At 38.1% G+C, this 20,618-nt stretch overlaps 1 protein-coding gene across 4 annotated transcripts in view; it reads left to right on the top strand.

Moving 5' to 3' along the window:
* The first annotated feature begins 8,453 nt into the window (after positions 1–8,453).
* SLCO1A2 (solute carrier organic anion transporter family member 1A2) overlaps positions 8,454–20,618 on the top strand; it is a 59,671-nt gene continuing 47,506 nt past the window's right edge. The window contains exons 1-4 of one of the 4 annotated variants that reach the window (XM_055571549.1): positions 8,455–8,827; positions 12,756–12,785; positions 15,579–15,768; positions 16,115–16,236. In XM_055571549.1, coding sequence (XP_055427524.1) covers positions 16,177–16,236 — 60 coding nt within the window. In that variant the 5' untranslated portion in view covers positions 8,455–8,827; positions 12,756–12,785; positions 15,579–15,768; positions 16,115–16,176. Of the gene's footprint in view, positions 8,828–12,755; positions 12,786–15,578; positions 15,769–16,114; positions 16,237–20,618 lie in introns of all 4 variants that reach the window. The other 3 variants (XM_055571557.1, XM_055571542.1, XM_055571533.1) reach the window with 3 other exon arrangements.

Below are 20,618 nucleotides of genomic sequence, written 5' to 3'. Positions count from 1 at the left end.
GACAGGCCAATGAATCTGAGAGATGAGGTGTTGAGTCAAGGAATACGACTTTATTTGGAAAGCTGGCTGACCAAAAGATGGCAGACCAGTGTCTCAAAGTAACCATCTTGTTGGGATCTGGATGCCAGGTTCTTTCACAGAGTGACAGAGAGAAAAGCAATGAGGAACTAAAGTCAAAAGGCAGAGTGGAGAGGAAAAGGCAGTGAGGAACTAAAGTAAAAAGGGTCTTCAGTCTTGCAAAACATCTCTGGGAAGGGCCAGACTTTGGAAAGGGTGTGTTAATCTTTTTTGTAGCTGTTCACAGGTAGGCAGGGTCAGATTATCTTTTTATGATCTGAACAAAGCCACTTTAACAGGCAGAGGGGCAAGGTCCTTGGAGGCAGGTCATTGTGTATAATTATAATAACAACAACAATGAAAAACAAGTCTGAAAAGAACATCAAAGAAACAGTTTCCAACATGGGGTCAGACTTGGTTCTTCTCCAGAACACTAGGAAGACAGAGACAGGCTGTGGCGCACAGCACAGACAAAGAAATCCTAGGAAGACATTTATTATTACTTTTATGTTTTGATTGGCTTTGTTGGTTCTGGGTTTGTTTTTTTTTCCTCTTCCTTTTTCTCTGTTGTTGAAGTTGTTGTTATTATTATTTCTATTTAGGCTTTTGGAATTTTTAACCCAATTTTTTTTTCTTTTTTTGACTGCACCAGGTCTTAGTTGCGGCATGTGGGATCTAGTTTCTCATATGTGTGTATCTCAGTTTGTGTGTTAGTCACTCAATCATGTCTGACTCTTTGCGATTCCATGGACTATAGCCCATCAGGCTCCTCTGTCCATGGAATTCTCCAGGCAAGAATACTGGAGTGGGTAGACAGTCCCTTCTCCAGGGGATCTTCACAACCCAGGGATTGAACTCGGGTTTCCTGCATTGCAGGCAGATTCTTTACAATCTGAGCCACCAAGGGAAGCCCTGATCAGGGATCAAATTCTGGCTGTCTGCATTGGAAGTACAGAGTCTCAGGCCCTAGACCACCAGGGAAATCCCATAGGCTTTTGGTACTTTTTTAATCATATTTTTTATTTCTTTAATATGTTTCTACTTCTACACTATTTTTTTTTTTTTTTTTTTTTTTGCTGTTCTGTGCTTTGTTTTTGGTCGTTGTTGTTTTTCTTATATGTATATCCTTTTAATCTATTTCTATTTTAACCTCGCTTTTCTATTTTTTTTCAGCATTTTTGACTGCTTGCTTTGTTTTCTTTGCTTTATTCCTCTATTAGACTCTGCTTTGGTTTTATTTTCTGTTTTAGTTTTGTTTTTAACTGGTTGATTTCATTTTTGTCTTCTTTTGTTCATTGGGTCACTTTCTTGTACTTTGGTTTCTTTGCTGTGTTTTGGTTTCTTTTGTAAGTGTATGGATGCATTTGCTTGCATATGGGTACAAATGTTCCTTTGTTTTTGTTTTTCTGTTTGTCTGATTGTGCTTTTACCATTTGTCTGGGTTTGTTTTTTTTTTTATTTTTTTTAATTTATTTTTAATTGGATGACAATCACTTTATAATATTTTGTTTGTTCTGCCATACAACAATGTGAATCAGCCATAAGTGTACACATATTCTCTCTCTTGAACTGTTTCTTCTTCTTTTTTTTTTCTGATATTGAGCTGCATGCTATACTACCCAAAACAGTCTACAGATTAAGTGCAATCCTTATCAAATTACCAATGGCATTTTTCACAGAACTAGAAGAAAAACTTTTACAATTTGTATGGAAATAAAAAAGATCCAAAATTTGGGAAAGAAAAATGGAGCTGGAGGAATCAACCTTCCTAACTTCAAACTATACAAAGCTACAGTAATTAAGACAGAATTATATTGGCACAAAAACAGAAATATAGGTCAATGGAACACGACAGAAAGCTTAAAGATAAACCCACACACCTATGGGCACCTTATCTTTGACAAAGGAGGCAAAATTATACAATGGAGAAAAGACAGCCTCTTCAATCAGTGGTACTGGGAAAACTGGACAGCTACATGTAAAAAAATGAAATTAGAACACTAATTCTGGTGGGCTGTTAACTCACCACACCTTTAATCCATTCACTAAATAAGTGGCCACAATTTGGAAAGCTCTAGTGTTAGGAGGACAACCAGTTAAATATCCTATCTTTCTTCAAAGAAATTATAATGTTACAAATATCCACATATTTATAATGCAAGGGCAGTGATACAATGAAAGGCAACAAATTATATGAAGGAAGATGAAAACAGGATGGGGAGACTTCAAAGAGTGATCTTGAGGAACAAGTGGAATTAGATAGCAGAGAAAGCAGCAACATGTTCTAGTGAGATGGACCATCATGCAGGAAGATACAATAGTAGATGAGTCTGAAAGAATGTCTAGCAGGTATGTGTAGCTGGAGCACAGCATGAATAGAGAAGTGAGTATGGGTGTGATAACTTTTCAGAACCTCTGACATTATGGGTGTATATATGTCTCTACACATTGATATTGGCATGGCCATTTGGCATGTTTTGATCAGTGAAATGCACTCAGAATGATATTTCATAAGTTCTAGCATGAAGCATGAAGGAGCATTGATTGCAATTGCAAGTCTCTACTCACTTCGCTTACATTCCAGTGAACTGATATGAGAAGAATATGCATCAGATAACCTGTGTCCCTAAATGAATCAGTGAAACAGAACTAAAGCATCACAGAACTTTAAAGTCCCACCCAGCTCAACTAAGTATAGCCTTTATCTGCCTTAGAGCCAAACAACAGAGCTGGAAAGTGAACACACTTGTTTTAATGCCATTAAAGTTTTTGAGATTGTTGTGCAGTGTTATTGTACCCAAACCCAATAAATGTAGAAATTGTTACTGGTAATTGGGTTCTTCTGTAACAAAAACATGAAACAGACGTCACTGGTTTTAGAATCAGATGGCAATGAACTAAATCTGAACTGGAAAAATAAGGTCCCATGGTATGCAATGGCACCCCACTCCAGTGCTCTTGCCTGGCAAATCCCATGGACAGAGGAGCCTTGTAGGCTGCAGTTCATGGGCTAAGAGTTGGGCACGACTGAGCGACTTCACTTTCATTTTTCACTTTCATGCATTGGAGAAGGAAATGGCAACTCCGTTTTTCTTGCCTGGAGAATCCCAGGGACGGTGGAGCCTGGTGGGGGGCCGTCTATGGGGTCGCACAGAGTCGGACACGACTGAAGCGACTTAGCATCAGCAGCAGCATGGTATGTGCTGGTGAAACATTTGGTCAAAGAAATAGTCTGCAATAATGTAGAAAACAAAAGAGAAAAAGTACCCAATGAACTTGCAGCTTTGGCAAGGAAGTTTTGAGGCAGAAATGTTGATAGAATGAATTGGTTGTTGCTAATTGCAATAGGTAAGGTACTACAAAAAAAGAGGTACTCAGAGAGTGGGTTGTTTGCAAGCAGAATTGGAAGAGATTATGGAGAGCCCCTGGTGGCTCAGATGGTAAAGAGTCTACTTGCATTGCAGGAGACCTGGGTTTGATCCCTGGGTCAGGAAGATCCCTTGAAGAAGGCAATGGCAACCTACTCCAATATTCCTACCTGGAGAATTCCATGGACAGGGGAGTCTGGTGGGCTACATTCCTTGGGGTCGCATACATTTGGATATGACCTGAGCAGCTAAAACTTTCACTTTCATGGAGAGCCCAGAAACTAGTGATTGCAAAATAAAATTGTTTCTCATCACATTTATAATATCTTGGTGATTAAGATGTATGTGCGTGAATGCATGCTAAGTCACTTCAGTTGTGTCTGACTCTTTGCAACCCCATGGACTGTAATCGGCCAGGCTCCTCTGTCCATGGAATTCACCAGGCAAGAATAGTGGAGTGGATTGCCATGCCCTCCTCCAGGGGATCTTCCCAACCCAGGGATCAAACCCGTCTCCTGTGTCTCCTGTACTGCAGGCAGATTCTTTACCACTGAGCCTTCAGGGAAGCCGAATTAAGGCATATCCTCAGGATAAAAATCATATCCCAGAACTATTCTCTAGGTACAGCTGCAGAGCCGAGGTATGGTCTATAATAAAGACTTCTGAGAGGGTAAAAACCATGCCTACTAGTTTCCTTCATTTAGACAAAATGACTGGTCAGCAGATGCATTAGCATGAAGATAAGTATCTGTTGTTTCAGGCCATTAAGATATTATGGTTGGTTGTTAGGCAGACTTCTCAAAGCTAAATTGCCCCTGAGTTTGGATACATTTTCACGTTGAGCCATTTCTCTCACCACACAAAGTGGAGGATCAAGTGCACCGCCTGAAGGTCTGCTAACCAGGAGGATTGCCTGTCGTCTCTGGGTTTCGGGCCGCGCCCCAGAGGGGCGCTAGTTCAGCAGTGGTTCGTTTTCGGTTTACCTTCACGTAGTGAAATCACCCATCTGTAAACCAAACTCAGTCTTCCTCTGCCTTGTCTGTCAGCTGATTTTAAGGAACTTTGCTGATATTATAGGTACAACTTGATGGGGAGATGCAGGTTCAACACTGGTGGATGACGTGGAGTCTGATCTACTTGCTCTTGCCCTCTGAACCCGCTTGTGTCTGATGCTGAAGGTATCACTTTGTTCTTAGAACAAAGGTCTTTGTTCAAATGAGGCTCAGCACCTACCTCCTTTTCTGCCTCAGTGAATCCGACAGAAGCCAGCTCATCAAGGGCAGCTCTGGCCACATGGTCACTTGATGTGCCCCGGGCAGTCACTGCATCATTTCCAGCACCTGGTAGCTGCAGTCTTGATTTAGAAATCCAGGGGGTTTCTTTTGTGATTCTTATACTGAGGTTTGCCATATTCTTCACACTGTCTTTTCCCCTTCTCACACTCTCTGTAAATGTCTACTCTTTCCTATACGAGTGCTCAGTTGCTCAGACATGTCCTCTCCTTCAGTCAATGGTTTCCAACTTGAAAAACAGCTCCAGTAGGGTAACTAAATAAGGTATTGTAACATTTTATTAGAGATGGCATCTCTCAGCCTCTGATTATCTACCCTTGTTTTCATTTGTTTGTGTAGGTTGAGTTATGTCCTTGTTGGTCATCTACCTATCTTGCACCTAGGGTTGTCATGTTCTATTAACCATTCCCATAACTTTCTGTAGTTCAGATACCGCTGGTTACCACCCCAGCCTTGACTCATTGCAAAATTGTACCTGTTTTGCTTCTGATTTTTAAATGCTTACCAGCTGACTTCTGTTATTTTTGTGACTTTTATCCTCTTTTCCTCTCTGCTCTCTGAGAACTCTGTTCTTTCTCCCTTTTCCTTTTCTTTTCAGCTGCACTTTGCAGCTTGTGGGATCTTAGATCCCTGACCAAGGATCAAACCTGAGCTCCTGCTGTCGAGTCCTAACCATTGGACCTCCAGGGAATTCTCAGAGAGCCCTATTCTTTAATAGCATCCATTAATGTATTCCCAAAAGCAAACCTAGGAATATATCAAATAGTTCACCTCAGAAACTTAAATTTAATGAAAGACTGGGAATATATAAGAGTATATGAAAGACAGAGAGGATGTTTATATGGACATAAAGAAATGAAGACAGTTACACATAATGCTAACATTACTGCAAAAAGAAATGAGCAAAGTGAGTCAAATTCGGAAAAACACCAATTTCAGTTTTCAACATCTGCCAAGAAGTGTAAGAGTTTAAGAAAAGATTTCCATCCTTTTTTGAAACATACATGTTCTCTGAAAGGAAACGTTGAAAATCTGGAAGGTAATCTAGTCTCTAATGCAAATACTCATTCAGAAAATACTGAATGTAGGCTTCAACTAAACATACATTCAAGCATGTCTGAACACCTAAAATTTAACAATGAGGGGAAAACCCACAATATAATCAATTTGAGGGATCCATGAGCAGGAGATCATTATTCTTCCCCCAACAGATATTTTCTGTCCATTTCGAGATGTGTAATGTTGATGATATGGAAGAGACGTAATCCAACCATCATTGGCAAAACATATTGTGATATGGTTAATACACAACAACTTTTCATGTGTAGTAAGATGAGTCAGACCTTAAGTAAGAACTCCAGCTCTAATAATTACAAGAGTATTTATGGTGGACTGAGAAGGTATTCAGGCAATGAAACTGGGTATATGGTTGAAGGAAACTCAAACCTTAAGAAATATCAGGGACCCGAATCTTCAAACAAGGATTCTAAAAGTAATAAATGTAGAAATACCTTTTATCAAATGTCAGGTTTTTCTCTAGATAAGAGTACTTGTACTAGAGAGAGGGTTTGTAGTGAATATGGTAAGGTTTCTAATCAGTCTTCAGAACTTATTCAATAGCAGCCTGTTCAGAATCCACAGAAAGAATACAAATGTAAGATATGTGGAAAAGTCTTTAGTAAGTCATCCAATCTAAGTAGACATAGGAAAATTCATACAGGAAGGAAACCTTTCAAATGTACAGAATGTAGCAAAGCATTTAACCGTTGCTCACATCTTACTCAACATCAGCGAATTCATACTGGAGAAAAACCTTATAAATGTACAGAATGTGGCAAAGCCTTTATTGGTTACTTCCATCTAACCTATCATCAGTGAATTCATACAGGAGAGAGACGTTATAAATGTACAGAATGTAACAAAGCCTTTATCTCTTACTCATATTGAACCGAACATCAGCAAATTCATACTGGAGAGAAGCCTTATAAATGTAAAGAATGTAACAAAGCCTTTATCTATTGCTGAGTTCTTATTCAACATCAGCGAATTCATTCTGGGGAGAGACCTTATCATTGTACAGAGTGTGGCCAAAGCTTTATTTGTCATTCAAAGTTAACTGTACATCAGAGAGTCCATACTGGGGAGAAACCATACAAATGTAAAGAATGTGGCAAAGCCTTTATTTCTAGTTCAGCCCTTACTCACCATCACTGAATTCATACCGGGGATAGACGTTATAAATGTACAGAATGTGGCAAGGCCTTTATTAAGGGTTCTAGTCTTAATGGCAACCCACTCCAGTACCCTTCCCTGGAAAATCCCATGGGCAGAGGAGCCTGGTAGGCTGCAGTCCATGGGGTCGTGAAGAGTCGGACACGACTGAGCGACTTCACTTTCACTTTCCACGTTCATGCATTGGAGAAGGAAATGGCAACCCACTCCAGTGTTCTTGCCTGGACAATCCCAGGGACGGGGGAGCCTGGTGGGCTACTGTCTATGGGGTCACACAGAGTCGGACACAGAAGTGACTTAGCAGCAGCAGCAGCAATGTTAGCACTAGCCTGCAGAGGACAGCCATCCCTGAGGTTCTCAACAATGCCACCAATGAATTCCATATTGCTGGGGTGAACAGAGTGTCCTTTGGACTCTCCTATGAGATACAGATGACTGGTGGGGGTTTTTGGCCTTATGTGATATGTACACTCTAGCCTGCTCACTTTGATCTTTTTGATCCCTTCTCCCATCATCTATTTCACTTGGTGTGCACTACCAGTTTTCTAAGTTTCCAAGAGACAGTCTAGAGGAATGCTTGCCTAACCTTTGACAAATATTAAACCTTGAAGAAACTTTATATGTAAGGGGTGTGTCATAAAAAGAAGAGAAAAACAGTTATAGATTGTTTTGAAATGTTGGCTATGGGGATTTTTTAAAGAAGGCAAAAGAACTCATTGTCTTGCCAAATGCTAATTATAAATGTATCAGAAAATTTTCAGAAACAATGTATTTGAAAGCCTTTTGCTTAGTCTGAGAAAATTTCACACTCTTTGGTTGAATTATTCAAACCCTGCCGGGAGCCGGCATATTGCATATTGAGTGAGGATCTGTAATAGCTCAACTGGAATTCTATCACTGCCGGGAGCCAGCGTGAGGCACTCCGCCCATGACAAAGGTCATGAGGAAGGAGGCTCGGCATACGCAAAGGCGGGATCGAGCCTCAGGAGTCCCCCTGGAAATTCTCGAGCATCTACCCCCCAAACCAGAGTCTGCCTACTTTCTGCTTTGTGCTTTCACCTACACCTCTGACTTTACGGGGGGCTGTCTCCCACTACCTCTCTCTGAAAAAAGAGTTAGCTTACAGCTCCAGTTAATAATTCCTGGGTGTGACTGTTTAACCTACAAACTCCTTTGGAAATCCTCTAGCCTGCCTGAATAGGTTTTTCCGGCCACATGTGATTGTTCAGAGCCTCCCAACTGTGAGAGGCAGGAGATGTTCTAAACTGCCTAAACACAGATTCCTTTGAGTAGTTAAAAGATTGATTAGAAATTGTATTGGTGAAGGGTTTTTCACTTGTTGGGCCAATGTTTGCTGCTAAGTCTCCATACTCCTTACCTACTGTGTCCTTGGCAGTGTATTGATTGATATAATGGGTGTATAGAAATGTAAAATGCAGCTTTGTCCAATGCTTTTTGGAAGGCTGGTGCCTGACTTTGGAATAATCACCTTTAGAGAAAAATAAGTTTCTTAAAATGTTAACAGGCCTCCGGGCCAGAAGATGATGTCAATCACCTGAACTTTTGCATATGATAAGTTTGAAAGCCTGGCTTAGATTAGAACCAGGAACTGCTGTCCTTGCATGACTCCACCCCTTCCCCCATTATCCTCTATGCATACCTTAAGGTATAAAAACTACTTTGGAAAATAAAGTGCGGGCCTTGTTCACTGAAACTTGGTCTCCCCATGTCGCTCTCTCTTTCAACTTCTGGCTGAGTCTCCATCTGGAGCGCGGAACCCGCCATGCTTGCTAATTATGCCTGGGCTTCTAAGATCCGACCGGGGAGGCCTCAGTGTCTCCTCTCCTTCGGGAGAACGGAAGGACGCCTGCGGCCTACGTAAGTGGTGCAAACTTCTTGTCTTGAAGTTTTATTGGTCTCCCGCGTAAACCAAGCTACTCAGCCTCTTTTCTCCACTGAATTTTCCTACTGAGCTATCCTTATTTCAGCCGCTTTACTCTACTGAATTTCCTCACTGAGCTATCCTTATTCTATTACTCTTTGTATCCTTAAAGTGTAATTAAGCAGTTGTTTCCTGACCCTCGCCTATGCCGTCTCTCCTTCGAATACCCTGGATCAGCCGGGGCTGGACCCCGGCAAAACCCTGACCTTGCCTTCCGTTACAGTTATTTTCACTTCCAACCTTAGATCAACAACCCACATATCTGGCTGTTCTCTGGCCTAATCCCCTCAAAAACCTACTTTTTATCCGATATCTTCCACTAGAAAATGCATTTCAATATTTTTTTCTTTAACCAGTAATGTTTTATTTATCTAACTCTCTAACTTTTCAATTAGTCAACTTTTGACCTGTATCATATTACTCATAACACAACATTCCCTGGGGTTTTAATCTGTCACTTCCTTCATTCTTTCTTTCTTCTGTATATTCAAAATAACCTCGTGGTCCATGATTTCAATTCTATACTTATTTGTCTCTTAGATTCGTTTACTCTCTCAACCCATTGCTGAATCAAAACAACCAATTCAAAATTCCGAGTGAACACATTCATCTACGTATCTCCCTCTTTTTTTTGTCTTTCAAATTGAATACTTATGGCATAAAAATCACGATGCTGTTGATGATCTGTATATTTCATATGATCCAATCTGACTAAGTCTAGCAAGCAATGCTATTTACCAATCTTTTTACTCACTTCCATTTGACTTCCTGTTTTAATATCCATGATGACTATTTTGACTTTTTTCATTCTTTTGAGGTCTTCTACCACATCCCTGATGCTCTGCCTTTCTGGTGAGAATGTAGGAGTCATTCTATACATATACTTTCAACTTCCTCTTACCTCAGAATTTCCTCAGGTTTTAACAACTTTGCTTTCTCTAAGGCACCCTAACACATCCTTCCTCATGCCAAGAATATCTACATGAACATATAAAGACTGTACAAATGTGTACTGATCTCAGTAGTAAGTGAGCAAGAGTTAAACAGTACAGCTAGTAATTGCTGTCTCTGGGCAGAGTGTTTAATTGTAGGAGGGAAAATTATAACAGATTCCATGATTCTGCTGAATAGAATGAGAATGTCTTAGATCCAGTCTAAAATTAATGTTCTAGCAAAAAGCAAATAAGAAAATATAAAAACTTACAAAACAAATGAAAAAATACAAAAACAAACAAAACAACACAACACTGTAAATCAACAACAACCAAAAACAAGTACAGTATAGACTTCCCATTGCTTGAACACAGAGGCAATTAGCCAGAGGACAAGGGGTGCTCAGGCTTGAGCAAATCACAAGGCAACTGCAAGTAGAGACACTTGTCATCCATGGATAATAATTGAAAATGTGCCAAGTACTTTCTAAAAAACTTTATTTATTAATTTATGGCTGTGCTAGGTCATCATTGCTAAACATGAGCTTTCTCTAGTTGCAGTGAATGGGGGCTCCTCTCTGCGGTGCGCGGGCTTCTCGTTGCAGCCGCTTCTCTTGTCGTGGAGCATGGGTTCTAGGTGCATGGGTTTCAGAGTTCTGGCACATGGGACCAGTTGCTCTGAGGCATGTGGAATCTTCCTGAACCAGGGATTGAACCCGTATCCTTTGTATTGGCAAGCAGACTCTCAATCACTAGATCACCAGGGATGTCCTGGCAAGTACATTATGAAGCTTAATTTTACTTTAAATTAATAAACTAAGAAGGAGCATGATTTTTTTGGATAAAATTTCTAGGTTCTCTTGCATCTGATTTCCAGTTAGGCTGTCGATGGGAGGTACTGGTGTGAGACTGGAGTTGTAGAGGGGAAAAGACACTTCTGCTCCCTGCTCCCTGTGTTAAGTGGTGCCTCTGGCAGCATCTGTCTGTCCCTGGCAGCTCAACCTTTTTCGCTTTCTGATATAGTCTCAGGAGTGAGAGAGACTTGCCATTAACCTAAGTCTCTAGGTTGCTTACTGTCTTCCAAGTTTGGCTTTTTAACTCTTCTGATGCTTATATAACTAATTTCCCATAATTAAATCCTCTATTAAATTACCTGTCATGGGTTCTATTCTTTTGTCTGAACCTTGACGGATGAAAAGATAGAGATTATCTTCATTGTACGGGTGGATTAAGCGACTTGTACAAAATCACACAGCTAGCTTAAAAACAGGCTTTCAAACCAGTTGTGCCTCATTTCAAAGCCCAAGTAAAATGACTATGCTGTATGCAAAGGATATTCAGAATGAATTTTCAAATAAACAATTTTCATGCATCGCTTATTTTTATTACTTGGCTCAAATTGTCTGCATGATAGCACTAAGCAACTATTATTAATATTTAACTGTCTATCTCTCCCTTTAGCTTGTGATACTGCTTGAGAGTAAGCACTTATTGTATTCAACTTTGTACTCTGAGCACCAACTACTGTGCTTGGAATGTAGTAGAGCCTTAATAAATATTTGTGGAATGAATGAATAATAATCACTACTGTTTACAGAGTGATTATTCATTCTAGTAAGTCTGCTAGGGGTCTTACATAAATTTTATAACTCAATCTTCAAAACAATCTTGCAAGGTAGGCATAAATATTCCAGCATCATAGATAAGAGAAAATAAACTCAGAGTTTAAACAATTCACAACTAAACTAGAATTAAAGTCTGATTATATATGGCTGCTTCCGTTAATGTGAAGAAACAAATGTATAAATAATTGGGTTGGAAAAAAATCTAAACATATTATTGGATTTACAGTTTTTAGAGGAGCTTCATAAACAGATGAAGTCTTATCTCTATGAGAAAAAGGAGGAGTTTGGTGTTTTCTTGCCATAATTAAATAAAAGAACAGTTTTTGTATCTAAAACTATGTCTATGAAGGCAAAAGAAAGAGAAATTGGGGTAAAAATATAAAAAATGAAACAGTTTAAGTTGCTGATTTGAAAAAACATTGGCTACTCCCATAATTATCTAATCATTCTCTAGAGTTACTTGGCATGAGATGTAACACTGATGATATTCACAACCAGCTTTCCTAAAGACTTAGAAGACAGATTTTAGCTTTACTTTTCCAGGTCTTGGTTTATTATCCATTGTGTGTGCATGCTAAGTCACTTCAGTTGTGTCTGACTCTTTGCAACCCCATGTAGCCTACCAGGCTCTTCTGTCCTTGGGATTCTCCAGACAAGAATACTGGAGTGGGTTGCCATGCCCTCCTCCAGGGGATCTTCCCAACCCAGGGATTTAATCTGCATCTCTGGTGTCTCCTGCTTTGGCATGTGGTTTCTTTACCGCTAGCACCACCTGGGAAACCCATATTAACTAACGCTAGACAGTAAAGTAACTGGGTATCCAAAGTAACTGGGGTAGATGTGTCTATTGCTGGACTACTGATGATGGTTTTTACTTATATTTCTGAGTGTTCCATTCTTTGCTTTGCATAGTAAAATCATATGTGCAAGTCTATGGCCTGATTAAGTTTTTCCCTTAGTGTTAGCAGAGTGATGCATTCCTGATACCTCCTCTGAGTTTTTACTTAAAATAATGCCTCTATTTGTAAGGCTGATTTGCAGAATCCATTGTCTTATTCTTTGATTTCTGATGAAAAGGAACTAATAGAAGCAAGATAATTTGGTAGGCATCATACAAAGAGCTGTTGTTGACTCTCCTTGTGCTTGTTTGGCATGTACTTGCCTGGCTTGGTATTCGCTGATATGATTTCAGCTGGATACCACCAAGAGGCTGCTCTCTTTTTGCAGAGCAAGGAGCCATTTGAAGATTCTGGAAATAAACAAGTTTCCTAAGATTTTTGCTGGCGTGACCCTGTCTTTTTTCCCAGGGAAAGGATGTTCTCCTAAAGCTTCTTCATGTATGTACTATTAGTTTTGCCATGATAAAGTAAAGCCTGTATTATGTTAATTCAATAGTGTAGAATAATATAAAATTAAATGTATGCATTTTCCCAGGTGGTTTGTAACAATAGAAGCTATTGTGTATTTATCATTGGGAAAAGAACACAATAAGACCATTTACTTGTTTTATAAAACATTGTATTCTTTTGTGGCTGAGATGCATCATTATGAGCTGGATACCAAGGGGTGTCAAAAACCCCAGAGTATTGCTGTTTCATGGGTATAGACTTTCAATCACATAAGATGAAAAATTTCTAGAAATCCACTAACCAAAAACATGCTAATTGTTCTAGAGTGAACAATTCTGTAATGTGATTTTACCACAATTAGAAAGAAAACAAAAAGAAGACACAAAAAGCAGAGTTGTGACCAGTAGACATGGAAAAAATTCAACTACATTCATGCTGCAGAATTACCTGCTTCCATTTGAATGCTCAGAAGGAGTTAGAGAAATAAACTGATTCTCTACTTAATAAAACTGCAGCAAGGCATTTTCATCAGCAGTGATGACTGATGGGGATTGGGTCAGTGATGCTGCAGTCCTAGGAGCAGAAATCACCATGTAAACAGAGCTGTGATGACAAAAGGGGACTGTTCATAAGGCTGGCACTAGTCTGGTCTTGAGGATATGAAGGAAAAAACATGTGTAGTCTCCGATTTAGGGCCAAAGTGCTCAGCAGTGACGGTGACATTAATTAATTTTGTTAAGTTAGAAGAATAGAATGTATTTATTTATTTATTTCCACTAAAATTTTTCCAAAGCATCTGAAAGGCTAAAATGTTTTCACTGTATAAGTTGGCAAATTTGGAAAAGTTTAGTGCTAATTGAGGGCTTCTCTGGTGGCTAAGATGGTAAAGAATCTGCCTGGCAATGCAGGAGACATGGGTTTGATCCTTGGGTTGGGAAGATCCCCTGGAGAAGGGAACGGCTACCCACTCCAGTATTCTTGCCTGGAGAATTCCACGGACAGAGGAGCCTGGTGGGCTACAGTCCATGAGATCTCGGAGAGTCGGACATGACTGAGGGTTAACACTAGTGCTAATTGAATCACGTTTAATTCTTTCCAAATCCTTAGCTTTAAACACTGCATTTTGTCGCAGTTAAGACAATTGTTTAAAAACTTCTTTCAAGGCTGGAAACACATTTTGTAACAAATCCTTGAGGCATGATGATAAAACCTGCACAGTATCACAGTACATATAAGGAAACACAGAATTCCCCAGGGTAGTGATTTTCTCTTACCAACTCCAACTTCTATGCCTCTGTAGCAATATGGGGAAAATGGGCATTTAGAATAGTCATGATTTTAGCCACCAAGATGCATGAGTACAACTTTGATGCCAAGGGGAATAAGTTCTCTCCCTCTTATTGTTTGGGTGGTTATATTGAACTCTCATACATTGAAATATAAGCAAGCAAGAATGGGGAAAAAAGGGTAAAAAGCATAGGAGAGAGGGATTTAAAATGTATGAGAAGGAAAAAATGAGGAAAAAATGAGGCAAGAAGTTTATGATAAAACCAGATAAAGGCTGTGTATGCTCAGTCACTCAGTCTGACTCTTTGCGACCCCTTGGACTGTAGCCCTCCAGTCTCCTCCGTCCATGGGATTCTCCAGGCAAGAATACTGGAGTGAGTGGGTTGCCATTTCCTTCTCCAGGGGATCTTCCCAATCCAGGATAGAACCTGGGTCTCTTGCATCTCCTGCATTGCATCCCCATAGATGAAGACCAAAGAAGAGGCGTTCCCAGTCTTTTCATAAATCATCCCTGTCTATGGGTTTATCTAAAACTAGTGTCATGTACTTGGACTGTACTTAAGGTGATTTGGAATTTTATGGGAGGGATTTTAGTGCGAGTTCATTTGTATTGTCATTCAGAATTGCTAAGGGTGATCTCTAAGAGTTTTCACTTATGACCTATGAATTTGTTCACCACTTACATACCAAACAATTTGTATTTGATCACACACTGTCCAGTTCTATTCCAATATGTTTTATTGAAGAGTTTTACCTTTTCCAATAAATATATAAGTTCCTTGGGATCTGTGTTCAAGTACCTTCCACAGAACCTTATTCTTCTCTAGTGATATATATTTATTGTCTTTAGGGCAACTTATCTGTCCTGTTTACAGCTGGAATCCTATGCTTAGCATAATGACTGGCATAGAGTAGACTTTTGATACATATTTGTTGTGTTCATAAAAGATGGACTAAAAAGAATTAAATTCATATATAATTTTTCAGTGGCTATTGCCTTAATGTGTGTAGGGTATTAGATTCAGGTTTTTAAAAATAAGGGCCAGTCTGGATATTGTTAAATGGATATGTTTCAGAGGATTTTAATCAATTAATCCTGGGGATACTGTTACGATAGCATCTGATAACTTGAAGTAAATTTACTAGAATAAATATTGTCAGAGTGAAATAGTTTGGTTTTGGTAGAAAATATTGCCCTGGTTTCAAGAAAGGAAATAGGCAAAATCTTTGACAACGCATTAGTAGAATTTAAAAGACATGGCCATCTTTTTCTTTTACATATAAAAGCATGTATCTATATATTACATATATATACTTAGACACGCATATATCTGTATTTATTATATATGTATAAATATAGATCGCCACCTTTGTTTGGTCTTCTCCTAGACCTCACTTCTTAACTGGCAGCTGTAGGATTCCTTTCCAGATCAAAGAATTATTTGTTGTTTTTCCTTAGGCTATTTCCATGATTAAAATTCCATGTCTCCCCAGGTTTCCATGAATCAGCAGTGCCCCAGAAAGCGTTTCCCCTCTTGAGACTCCAGGGAAATCTTGGAATCCAAAGAACTTGAAGAGGGAGCCTGGCCAAATGAGATTTCTGAGCCTTTGTAGGCTTGGTAAATCAGATACTTAGCACAAACACAAATCAAAGTCCATGTGTTCCTAAAAGCAGCATTTTCATGTAAGTCCAGGGAGCTCATTTTGGTTTTATTTATTTTGGCTAAAGAAGTGAAAAGTTTTGTTTTAACCACGTGGTTATTATTTTGCAAGGAGACCATAACAAATTATTCTAATCTTTAATCTCATTAAAGAGTAACTAAAGTGATTTGATGTAACTTTTTCAATGGAAAACTAACAACTAAATCTTCTCTAACGTCATTACTTTCTGGATCTGAATCAGAAGCTTCCTAGGTATTTTTGTTACACAATGGATTCTTGATTCTATTATTCAGATTCAGTGTTTTCTTCAGAAGAATGACCCTTTATGACTTTGTCAGTAATTTAATAGATTTTTGTCTTCTTAAAAGACTAGAATTAAGAAATATCAAGATTTAGAACATAAATATCTTGGACTATTCAGAAGAACAACATGGGAGAAACTGAGGAAAGAATTGAAACTCATAGAATAAGATGTCTTTCCAAGTTGAAGGTATGGACTTGCTTTGTGTGGATGTATGTATATGTACTGTATTTTCTTTTTAAACCTAGATCTTGTAAAGTTGTTTATATCTTCATGCAGTGATCTGATAATAACATCATACTACCTGATATATTGATAATTTCTTGCTTTAATGAAGTTGGTTTGTAACCGAGAGTGTGTCTAAATAGGATTATTGATTCTAGGAAATTTAATCAGAATAGCTTTAAAGGATTTAAATGGGAGACAGGATCTTAAACATTTTCAAGCACACATAATACAGTACCATTTACTTTCCTGGATCAAAGGCCTATTTAAAGTTCACCCTTCTGGTGAGAGGAGTATGGAGATCTCTCCTGGAAAATGGTACAATGGACAGAAAAGCTTTGTTAATCTGTATTCAGTGATGACTTCACAATGACCCACTAAAACAAATGTTTGCTTCAAGCTTTGCAGCATACCAGTCATCCTCTGTAAGAAAAATGCCCATTTTGCTAGCTGTTTTGGGTATTCTTAACGACTTCAGAGAAATTCTTTTTGCATAGCCATAAAACCATTTTGCTTTCAAGCAAAATTTGAATTTATTTTAAACCAGAAGATCTGGATACTTGTCCTGATTCTACTGCTACTGCCTACAAGTGGTTATCAAACTACGACACTGCCACCAATTTTCTTCCTATCGAAAGTTTGTTTTCTCTTTATATGTGTGTAGGAAAAATCTACACATGTACAGGAAAGTTGAGAATCATGATATAGAGTTAGAAAACTACTTTTGCCTGAAATGCTACATTAATTATGTATTTAAAAAATCCCCTTAAATTATACCTTAATTCTGATGTCCATCTCCTAAAACCGAGGGTTTAAAAATAAAGACGGAGGACCAGGCTTCCTAGATTTGTGCTGAGTTCAACTGCTGGTTTGCTACGTGCCCTTGGATAGGTTGCTTAACCTGTTTGCGGTCCAGTTTTCTCCTCTGAAAGAGATAATGATAATTTACTCTTATCTCATAGAATTTTTTTTCTTTTTACATGCTCCAAACAATGACTGGAATATTGTAAACAGTCAATAAATACTAGTTATTATTAATAGCATTTGTGGGTAAAAGTCAAGAATTATATATTAACAATTGGCTTTTAATTTTTTGTAATGTTGGAGTTTGGCAGGATTAGATATTATCTGAATATGACAGCCAAATATTACAAGCACAAGTTTATCAGGTAAAAGACAGTTGGTTAATAAATCATCTGGGTTTCTCTGATTCTCTGACCTTAGAAATATGCTCATTACGCAAGCATTTTTAGAAAGTAATAAAGGACTCTCTTCAACAAGTTTGCTTCAAAAGCTGGGGCATTATTAAAAGCTGATAGGACTAGCTTTATAAATATCAAGGTTATTTTGTACTAGACACGAGTAGGAATAGCCACTAGTTAGACAGCCTACCTAGATGTTTCAGGAAAAGAAAAGTGGGATCATGATTTATCTAGTTTCCTTTCTTAAAATGTTAAATAAAAGAAATTATTCTTTCAAATATGATTTGTACTATGCTTGGTTGGCTTTGCTTATTTTTAAATATAAAATCTGAATTATAAAATCATGTGAAAGTTATTTACAGTGTACTCTGCAAAGATTTACAGGAAGATGCCAGACATGGTTTTTATAAATGGGATTTAATATAAAAGAATAAATAGCTAGAGATATAACTATGCTATCTAGTCAGTCATATGACAATATTCATTTTGACTTATATTGAGCTTGATATTTAAATTCCCCAAGTCTTTCCCACATATATTTATATTCAGATTTCCCCAAATTAATTGGTGCAGGTAACTTTTGGCTTAGATGTAGTTAATCCTATTGAATTCCATCTATAGTCAGCTTACTTTCATATCTGACTACTTTTTCAAGATGTTTTTGAATATTGATTCTGTCATTTATTCAATAAATTGCACTGAGTATCTATTGTTTGTGAGACTGAAGATTTAAAGGTAAATAATATATAGCTCCTCTCATTGAGATGCTCTCAGGATAGTGAAGTAGGAGGTTATAGGCATCCAAACACATAAGTAAAGTGTACTGTGGGGAATTCCCTGGAAGTTAAGTGGTTAGGACTCTGGCTTCCATTGCAGGGGACTAAGATCCCATGTGCCGTGTGGCATGGCCAATAAAAAAATAATGTCCCTTAAAAAAAATAAAGTGCACTGTGCTGAGGGATGTAATACAGGCAGGAACACAGCAAAGTGGGAAGATAAGGAGGATACCTGGGAAGTAGAAAGACAAGGAAGACTCCACAATAGAAATAATGGTATAGCGAATTTTAAATATTGAGCATATATTTATCAGATGCACAAAGTGAAGAAAACACTACAAGTGGAGGACCACCTGTAAAAGTCACTGAGATTTAAAGTAGCATGGTGAATTAAAAGAACTATAAATAGAATATTATGCTTGGGGACAAGGGGCAGGAGAAGATAATGAGATATAGATGAGGCTTTGTTTGTCATGTAAAAAGTAAGGGTTTTTGTTAATGGGAAGCCACTGAAAAGCTTCAGGAAGTGGAATCACATACTAATTATGAATTTTATTCATTAATTTGATGAATAGTTATCATGTGCCAAGTTAGTGGTGGTGGCAGGTAGAAGGGAGATTGGAAGTGAGAGAGTAGAGGAGACACAAAAAATGATTGCAATTGTCTAAGCTAAACTGTATCCATTTGAGAGATTTCAGCATCTGGGTGGTAGTTAAAGCTATAGGAATATGAGATTTACTAGAAAGAAGATATCAGGCGAAAACTAGAGGGTATGAGACAAATGCCTGAGGAAGTTGGCCAGAGAAAAGATTACTGCATACAGAGTCTAGCAGGTAGGCAGAGACATAAATATGCATTGGGAGAGGAAATTTCAGGAAGGAAAGAGAGATTGATAATGCTAAATGACTCTGAGACATCAAGTTAGCTGAGGACTGAGAAGTATCTATTGGATGTGGCAATCAGGAAGTTGTTAATGACCTTTTACAGAGGAGCTTCAGGAGGCGCTAGACTGTAGTAGACTGAAGGGTGAGTGGAAGGTTAGTGTAGGCAATGAATCTAGACTGTTCTTCCAAACAGCTTGATAGTAGCTGGAGCAACCACCAGGGCAGAAGGAAGATTTTTAGGACAGAAATATCTTGCATATATTTATAAGTTAGTAGACAGGGAGGTAGTAAAAGCGTGAGGTTGAAATTAGAGGAGGGGGTTAGTAATTGATGAATTAGGACTTCAGCAATGGAAAGAATGGGTTCCAGAACATGGATGGAGAAATTCTCTGATATAGGGGGAGGGATCCATCCTTTTAAAAGTGGGAGGAAAATTAGAGGGGCAGGGAGAGGTAAATTTGAAGGTGAAGATATTGAGATCATTTTCTGATCAAGAGGAGCACATGGCTGAGTTGGAGCCCTTTCTTGAAGGGAGTGTATAAATTATGAGGTTGGTTCAAGATTGAGAAATTGGAGGGGTAAGGATTTTAGTGTATGAGTGTACTAGCTGGAGAGTGAATTGAATGGTCTTTCAGGATGGAAATGTCATCAGGAAATATTTTTAAGGAGGTCAAGGAAAAAGCCCATGGTATAAGATTGGAGACCACCATTCAGGTTGACATAAATCTATTTATCCATAATTTGTTGATTTTGAATCAGTAATTAATCTACCTAACTTATGATTACCCAGTATACAATGCTTCTTTTTCAAATCCCTTTCTAAGATCTAAATCTTTTCCCTTCTGATTTAATAAAACTATCAAAATGTTAGCCTTTCATATTTTAACCATTCTCATTCCTGCTGATCACAATGATTCTATCTGTTAATTTGTCCTTGATTTTTGTTATGGATTGCGTCAGCCTGACAGCTGTCTAAAGTTATACCAATACATATGAAACATGATTCAATATGTGGAATATTGTATTCATATTTGTTTATCTTAGAAAGTATCTGTTCAGTTTAGAAATATTTCTGTTATTGTTTATAATTAAAATATTGTTTTAAATAAATTAGCTGGCAGTAAATAGCAAAATAATGCTGTATACATTGCATATAGCTTTGCTCCTTTATAAGAGAACTTAAGCAAATTTGCTACAGAAATAATGCCTTTGTGTAATGCTACATTCTTTTTTAAAAATTAACATGCATGCATTCTTTTGTTCTACAATAGCATTATAGTGCTGAAAATCTATTTAAATCATTTGCTATGTCTTATTTAGAATGATAACTTGTTTCTATGTATGTATAAGACATTTCCATAAAATAATGAGGCTACCAATGACCTACAAAATTCAATATCACTAATCAATTAGTTCAACTTTGAATTTTTAAAGTGAGAACATAGCATAGACAACAAGAAGAGTTCACTTTAAAAGGTTCTTCC

This window comes from Bubalus kerabau, chromosome 1 (genome assembly GCF_029407905.1).
Source record: "Bubalus kerabau isolate K-KA32 ecotype Philippines breed swamp buffalo chromosome 1, PCC_UOA_SB_1v2, whole genome shotgun sequence".
Classification (NCBI taxonomy): Eukaryota; Metazoa; Chordata; class Mammalia; order Artiodactyla; family Bovidae; genus Bubalus; species Bubalus kerabau.
The sequence above is the reverse complement of the archived record's forward strand: the minus strand, read 5'-3'. Positions and strand labels throughout refer to the sequence as shown.